At 43.1% G+C, this 8,290-nt stretch overlaps 1 protein-coding gene across 1 annotated transcript; it reads right to left on the bottom strand.

Moving 5' to 3' along the window:
• Positions 1–7,038: 7,038 nt before the first annotated feature.
• Positions 7,039–8,085, bottom strand: LOC113311886. The gene has a single exon (XM_026560677.1). It carries the CDS (start codon positions 8,083–8,085, stop codon positions 7,039–7,041), a length of 1,047 nt encoding a protein of 348 aa, XP_026416462.1.
• Between the last annotated feature and the right edge of the window lie 205 nt (positions 8,086–8,290).

An 8,290-nucleotide genomic window follows, 5' to 3' on the forward strand; every position in this document is an offset into this window, starting at 1 on the left:
TCTTCGTCTTCCACGTGGTTTTCTTTTCCTCGTAACCGTCGATTACCGGTTCATATTCTTCAGTCGTGGGTTGTTTTGACCAGTCATCTGGTATAAATGCTCCTTCTTCTCATCTATCTAAGACTTTAGCCTTCTCCTCATTTTCCCCTTTTATCTCCAGTAAGCTCTGTTCTTCTATTTTTAATGGCTCCCAGAAAGGTTCCCCCTCCGACCACATCCTGGACCTATGAAGAGTTTACGGCCGATCTTGATAAGGTAGGAATTACCTTATCTCCCGCAATCGATTCCTCTGTTACTCCTCCCATCACTGCTACTGATTCGATGGAATTAAACTACCGGTGGATCCAAGCTGAAACCTGGACTTCATCGAGGATGATCGTCACCATTGGACAGTTAAGAGAAGGGATTTCTTTTCCCTTATATGATCCCAAGAATCCTCTGTTCCTTGAGATTTTAGCTCATCTTCGCCCTGGTGTTTATCAGCTAAGTGGGAACGCTATTCGCTTGGCTAACGAATTTGTTAGAAGATCAAATGGCCTTCCTTCCCAGATTCCTGAATTAGGGTCGGACTTTCCTTCTGCTGATTATAACATCGAATCTTTTCTGGAAAATTACTTCGTCCAGTACTTTTCCACAAGATCGTACCAAGAGTGGGGTGTAAAGTTTACCCATAAGATCTTGGCTGACCCATCCAAGGCATTAATTTTGGATGTCGATCCTACCGACGAAAAGAGGAACAGGTATCTTCAGTTATCCAACGACGAAAATTGGATGATGTATCCTATGGTGATCGAAGGTACCTTCATGTGGGGCTTAGACGAGAATGGTGTGCCTCGTTCCGGTCCACTTCCAGAGTACACCCATCTCGCCGAATACGAACCGGGTCGGTTTAATTGGCCCAAGATGCCTCATGGGGTAAGTTTGACTTTTCATTCAATCTTCCCTCTATTTACCGTACACCCCTCTAACGCCCTTGTTTTTTGCCTTAATATTCCTTCCCTCCTCCTGGCATGATAAAGGACCGCTCCAAGAAGCCACCTCCAGCTCAGGTCTGTATCTCGCGAATCATATATTCTCAATTTCTTATTCCAGCTTCTAATCTTTACATCGCAGAGGGGGAATCTCAAGTTGTAGTGGGCTCGGCTGCAAACACAAGAAAGAGTGCCGCTCAAAGGTTTCCTCCTCCTCCGCTCAGGTTCGTCCCTATCTCGCGGCTTGCTTTTCTCCCTTTGATTCATCTACTAACTTTGTGGATTTTAGGATGACTCTTCAACCTTTCCTCGTGCTCGGGAGCCTCCTCAACATCTCCCTCATACATTGGATTTAGACAAGCTGTCTCAAGTTCGTCCTTCGGGACTAACCCGTCCTCCTTCTAGCTCCTCTCGCCCTCAGGTTGATGATTCTATAGACCCAACATATCTTCCTGATATGAAATTTCTTCGGGATATCTTCGTGACAAGTCGTTCGAACCTTTCCTTGAGATCTGCGGCTGTTGGATCTCTGACCTCCTTGAGCTCTGATTCCTTTATAGACGCTGATCAAGGGTTTATCCAAAATGCTTCTTTGAATCTCTCCACTCAACAACATGCTGCCCTGCTGTGTTTAGTAAGTGTGACAGCTGATTTTATTTTTCTGAGACCTTAACAGCATTACCTAGCTCATTTTTTTCTTATTCTCCTTCTCAGGGACATAATCACAGCATGTCCCGTCTCGTGGAACTTTAAGAAAGCCGGGACCTTATTGGCCGTAAGAATGCTCGTATCGCTCAGTTAAAATCTCAACTCGCTGAGGAGAAAAAATCTCGTCTGCTCTTCGTCGTAAGTTTGCCTTTCTTAGCCATTTGGTTTTGCCTTAGATTTGCCTTAGATTTCCAGATAGCCTACTTACTCAACTTTCTTTATCTCAGGGTCTGAACAAAAGCTTAAGGACCAAGTCTCTTATCTCCAAGAAGATGTTCGCGGCTTTAACGAGGATCTCGACAAGATGGCGAAGGACGCAGTTTTACCTGCAAAGAAGCTTCGCCAAAATGCCCAAGATGAAAAGGTCAGGCTCTTTAAAGAATTTTGCGACTCAGAGAATATTCCTCGTGTTCCCCTGGAGCTTGAGGTGTTTTCAGATGACGAACCCGAACCGGAGCCTACTATCCACGAACCAATTCTTCCTTCCGACGAAGTCACAGAGTCTGATAAAGATGATGAAGCTGATGGAGATGATAATTAGAGAAAACGGTCCTTTACCCTTGTACTCTTCGCCTATGTATATAAATTTCAATCCTATATTATGATCTTGCTATTTTGTCAATTAGAACTGTTGTTTCCTCCTTTAGTCTTTTCACACCAAGTATATACTTGTGCCCTGGTTGTAAAAATATGCCTTCGACTTTGCTCTTTTCCTTCGTGCTCCTTTCTCCGATGTCTTGTCTCGTAGCTTTAAATTATGCTTAAGCACTTCGTAGTCTTGAGAGGAGAATGCTAAAAAAGAACAAAAAGTATAAAAAGTATATACTTGCCTCTTGTTCTTATTGAGATTTATCCGATCAAGACGAGATTTCCCTGATTACGCTCTTCATAACTATGCCATTCCGGTGTGTACGTCTATTTTTTGTTTACCTTTTGTTTTCTTATTTATGAGGTCTTAATGCGCCTCCTAGTTAAGGTCTTATTGCGCCTCACCCTATTATGAAGGGTATTTCTTCGGTGAAGTTTCAAGCACTTGTTACCCTTGCGAATAACAATCCATCAACCTCGCCTTAGCATCCTGGTCAAGTTTTTCCTTGCGAAAATATGACAGGCCTAACTATTCCCATGAATAGTATCCCCATGACATTGCCGTCTTTTTTGGTCACACAGCTCCCTAATTTAGAGGGTGTCATCCCTTTATATTCCCCCTGAGTTCCCCTTCAAGGAGGTTAACCCTAACATGCATGTTGGTCTCCTCCCATCCGGTTATTACGACATTCAGTTGTTTTAGTGACTTCTTATCCCCCTCGTCGATGAGGCTCAGGGTTACGAGGCCACACCCTAAGTGAGGTTTCTTTGGGATCGAGTGCATCGTAGCCAAGACTTGCCAGATGGAAATGGACGGTAACGCTCCAGACGTCCTAGGCACCCGCAGCTCAATCGAATATGTCGGCGTCTTGGTCATATTTCTGCACCCCTTACCGAAGGCCATCATAAAAGGGACCCTCAGCGGATATGTCTTATCATTTCCCCTAGATTTATGCCTGAGAATTGTCCACGACGTGCGTTAGGTATTTGCCTCTTGCATTTTCATGCGAACTAGGATGCATGCCGTGGGTTCCCAGCCTTCCTAGGCGAAGGTTTTATGTTTCCCTAGAAACTGTTTATTTCGTCGTCATTATTTGCCTCCTAATGTGAGGTCTTATCTGCTCGTGTAAACGGATCCATTCATATAAAATTGTAGAAATATTTTATTGATAAATTTTGTTCGCTTCTTACATTTAGGGATAATGTTTCTTAATGTAAACAGGATTCCAAGGATGATCTAGCCTTCTATCTTGTCGTTCTACTTCGCCGTAAATTATCTTCCCTTCTTCGTTGGTATCCTTCCCTTCGCAGTCTGCTAATTCATATGCCCCGTTCCCAACAACCCTCTTTACGATGTATGGACCCTCCCAAGTGGTTTCTAGCTTTCCTCCTGGTCCTCGCTGATAAGGTGGTATTTCTCGTAGCACCAGCTCTCCCGGGAGGAATCTTATTGGTTTTACCCTTTTATTATATTCTCTCGACATCCTCTGGTGGTATTTCGTCATATGTTGTAACGCAATTTCTCTACTTTCCTCGAGATCGTCCAATCTTGCAAGAATTAAGTCCCTGTTTAACCCTTTTTCCCATGCTTCTCTCCTCGTTGTGCGCAGGATGGCTTCTGTTGGTAGCACTGCCTCTGCTCCGTCCGTTAAACAGAATGACGATACTCCTGTTGCTCTCACCTTGTGGTTCTACAATGACCATAGCACGTTCGGGATCTACTCACACCATCCTTTATGATGCCCTTCCAGCTTCTTTTTCAACGTGGAGGCCACCGTTTTATTTGTAGCCTCTGCCTGCCCATTACTCTGGGGATATAATAGAGTAGATTTCCCTGGTTGAATCTTAAAGGCGCTGAACAACATCTTCACATTTTCCCTTTCGAACTACTTTCCATTGTCTGAAACAATTAGGACTGGTATGCCAAATCTACAAATGATGTGCTCAAGGATAAAATCGTATATATCTCCGTCTTTTGTATGCTGCACATCCTTTGCCTCTACCCACTTCGTGAAGTAGTCTGTTGCTACAATCAAGTACCTTATTTTCTTCGTCCCCATGACAAAGGGTCCCACGATATCTATTCCCCACATGGAGAATGGACACATGCTCAATACGGAGTTCAAGCTTTTGGATGGTGCATGTATTCTTTTGACGAACCTTTGACACACCTCACACCTTATAGAAATGTCTTTCGCATCTTTATGCATGTAGGGCCAAAATTAACCATGTGTACGGGTCTTGTAAGCTAGTTATCTGGTTCCAATGTGGTTTCCAGCGTCTCCATAATGAATTGACTTCATAATTTCAATCCCTTCCTCCTGCGATAAGCATCTCATCAATGGGCCCAAAAATGATCGCCTATAAAGGATCCCTTCTCGCACCTCGTAATTCGTGGATTTACTTTTGATTTTGTTTGCCTCTTGTCTATCTCGTGGCAAGTCTCCTTTCGTCAAGTAGTTGTAGATTGGTGTTATCCAGTCTTCTTTGCTCATTACTGAGTTCTTTTCTTCTATCGTCATTACATGAAGTTCTTTTTCTTCTCTGCTTACTGATGGCTGCATCAACCGCTGAATCACAATATGCCTGATTTTCAGATTCTCAATCATGGAAGCTATGAAGGATAATTCATCTGCATGTAGATTGTTATCTCTATTTATGTTTCTCCATATGATACTTCGTATATTCTTCGAATAGTCTTGCACGAGCTGCTGATATTTCTTCATCACTGGATCAACTTCATTATACACTCCTTCAATCTGATGAACTACCAGTTGCGAGTCACTAGTAATTCGTATTTCGTCCAATTCCATTTATATTGCAATTCTCAGAGCCTGTATTACTGCCTCATACTCGGTTTCATTATTCATGGCTTTGTATTCCAGCCGAAAACAAAATACTATTTGCTCACCTGCAGGCGAAGTGAATACTATTCCTACACCCTCTCCACAGTTATTAGATGCCCCGTCAATGAAGATTTCCCATCTCCTGGGATGACTTTGCTTTAACAGATCTCTTGGGTCCGGTCAGCATTCGTCTATCTCCATCATGTCTTCCGCACTCCCATCTTCTTCCGAAGGAAATTCAGCGAGAAACTCTGCTATTATATGCGACTCCGTCGAAGTGTGTACTTCGTACTTCAGCCTGAAATGGTTGATGTGAGTGTTCCACCTCTCTACTCTCCCAACCCTTTGGGAATGCTTCAAGACTGACTCTATGGGTACCCTTGTGAGGACTTTGATCTTGTGGGTTTGGAAATAAGTCCGTAATTTTTGTGATGCATAAAATAATGTCAAAATCAATTTTTCGATCTTAGGGTAATTTCTTTCTGCGGAGTTCAAGGTTTTACTCACGTAGAATATGGGTTTTTCTACTCCTCCGTCGTTCCTGAGTAGGACTGTACTAATAGCATTTGGTGTGGATGCGAGACAGAGTAACAACTCCTCTTCTGGTTCCGGATTTTGCATGATTGATAACTTGATTAGGTGTTCTTTTATGCCCTTCAAATATTCCTCACACTCTTGTGTCCACACGAATTTTGCTCCCTTCTTTAAAATGTCAAAGAAGTGTTTACATTTATCAGATGACCGTGAGATGAACCTTCCCAGTGTCGCGAGCTTCCCATTTAATTTTTCACATCTTTTACGGTAGATGGTGATGGCATTTCTAGTATCGCCTGTACTTTTGTAGGATCCACCTTTATACCTTTTCGAGAAACTATATGGCCTAAGAACTTCGTTGATTCTACCCCGAAAATGCACTTCAATGGATTGAATTTCATCTTGTATCTCCTCATCTGATCGAATATCTCTTTTAGGTCTTCCACATTATCTCCGGAGTCTTTGGTTTTGACCAACATGTCGTCTACATAAACTTCCAACGTTGTGTGTACCCATTTTGCGAGTACTTTTTCCACCATTCGCTGGTATGTGGCCCCTACATTTTTCAATCCAAATGGCATTCTTGTGTAGCAGTACAGCCCTCTAGGAGAGAAGAAAGCCGTGTGCTCTTGGTCTTCTTCGGCCAAAGGTATTTGATTGTATCCACAATATTCATCCATGGATGATAACCTTTTGTACCCAGACGCTGCTTCCACCATCTGAGGGATATTTGGTAAGGGGAAACTATCCTTGGGACAAGCGGTATTTAGATCACTGAAATCAATACAGATTCTTATGCCATTTTTCTTCTTTAGTACAATTACCATATTAACAACCCAATCTGGATATTTCGCCGGTTTTATGATGCCTGCCTTCATCATCTTCTGAAGTTCCTTGTCAATTTGCTTATAATAGGTCGTCGCTATCTTCCTTATCCGTTGTCTTACTGGCTTGATTGCTGGGTATAATTTCAACCGATGGCACGCAATACGCGGATCAATGCCTGGCATTTCCTTCATGCTCCACGCAAATATGTCTCCATATTTTGTTAATAGTTCCACCAACCTCCTTTCTTCTTCCACCTCCATCTCCGTCCCAATTTTTATGATTTTTGGTTCGTCTTCCGTTCCTAGATTTACATCTTTCGTCGGTTCGACTGCGGCGAAATTCAAGATTGGCTCTCCCAACGGGGTTGGTTCTTTTATGGGCTTCGCGGGTTCTCCCTCCTTTTCTGGTACCTCGCTAGGTGTTGCCCACCCTTCTTTAGCCTTTGCCAGGTATACCCGTAATTCGTTATTCTTCTTCAACTCCAGTACCTTCCTCTTCCGTTCCTTCTTCCATTTCACTTTATTCTCTTAAAGATCGATATCTTTCTCGTTACAGCTATCGTCTTATTCTCCGCTTCCTCGTATTTCTCCGATTCCACTTGGCATAGGGAACCGTATCATTTGGTGATAAGTGGACGCAACTCCTTTTACTCCATGAACCCATGGTCTACCTATAAGAGCGTTATATGGCGACTCCACATCTACCACACATAGAGTAACCTTTGTTTTCAACTCTCCTGCAGATATTTTCAAGCATATCTCGCCTTTTGGACTTGTCGCCACTCTGTTGAATCCATACAACGTATACGTAGAAGGTAACAAGTCAGAATCCTCGTACCCCAGAGCTCTAAAGGTATGGTAGAATAGGACGTCTACTGAGCTACTCATGTCTATCAAGACTTTGTCCACCGCCCAAGTCATCACCTTATTTTGCTGGCCCCCTTCCTGGGATGCAATCTTGGCCATAGCTAGGCTAATGACTAGTGAATTCATATGCTGAATTTCTCCTTCTGGCACGTCCTTCACCGAAAAGGATATTTCTCTCCTTTGCCAGACTTCTAATGGTTCTTCCTTCGGGGAATTAATTATCTCAGTACCTTCGCAATCCACCTTGTACACTCTTGAGAGTACATTATCTTCAAAATCTTGGAAACTTCCCTTGGAATGTTCTATGAAATTACAACTTAATCTTTTACTTTCTCGGTTTACTTTTGCCTGCTTGTTGTGACAAGTAATCATCGGTGCCTCCTTTTGGTCAATGTAGTGCGCAAGTTTCCCTTGTCCGATAAGCCGGTGTATGGTCTTCCTAACACTTCTACAGCTGTTGGTATGGTTCCCGTGAAAACCATGATACCTGAAAAATTCATGACTCTTGCTTCCCGGGACTGGTTCTCTCCCCATATTTGGTGGTGCCGGTATCTCCTCGGTTAATATCACCTCCTCCCATACCTTCTCCATAGTTGTGTTAAGTTCTGGAAGTTTTAACTCCGTCCAGGCCATTGACTCTTGTCTGATCTGCCTTTTGTTCTTCAGCTTATGCCTCTCTCCTCCGTCTTCTCGTCGCCTTTTTGTGAACTTCCTGCCTGCATCCTTAAGCTTCGTATCTCGCATAATTTCTCATGGTCTACGGTTCTCATTCTTATTTCATCAATGTTCACTTCTGTCTTGACGCGTTTGATTTATTCCTCACGTTTCCTCTCTTCCTCATACCTTAGCTCGCGATTTTCCCGTCTCGCCTCTTCTAACAGCCTCCTCAAGTCTTTTTTTTTATGGTACCCTTCTAACAACTCCATCATCCCTTGTTCATATATCTCCT

This window comes from Papaver somniferum, chromosome 9 (genome assembly GCF_003573695.1).
Source record: "Papaver somniferum cultivar HN1 chromosome 9, ASM357369v1, whole genome shotgun sequence".
Lineage (NCBI taxonomy): Eukaryota > Viridiplantae > Streptophyta > Magnoliopsida > Ranunculales > Papaveraceae > Papaver > Papaver somniferum.

Coding starts and splice junctions, on each gene's coding strand:
- LOC113311886 (XM_026560677.1), bottom strand. CDS start 8,085: ATGCGAGATACGAAGCTTAAGGATGCAGGCAGGAAGTTCACAAAAAGG.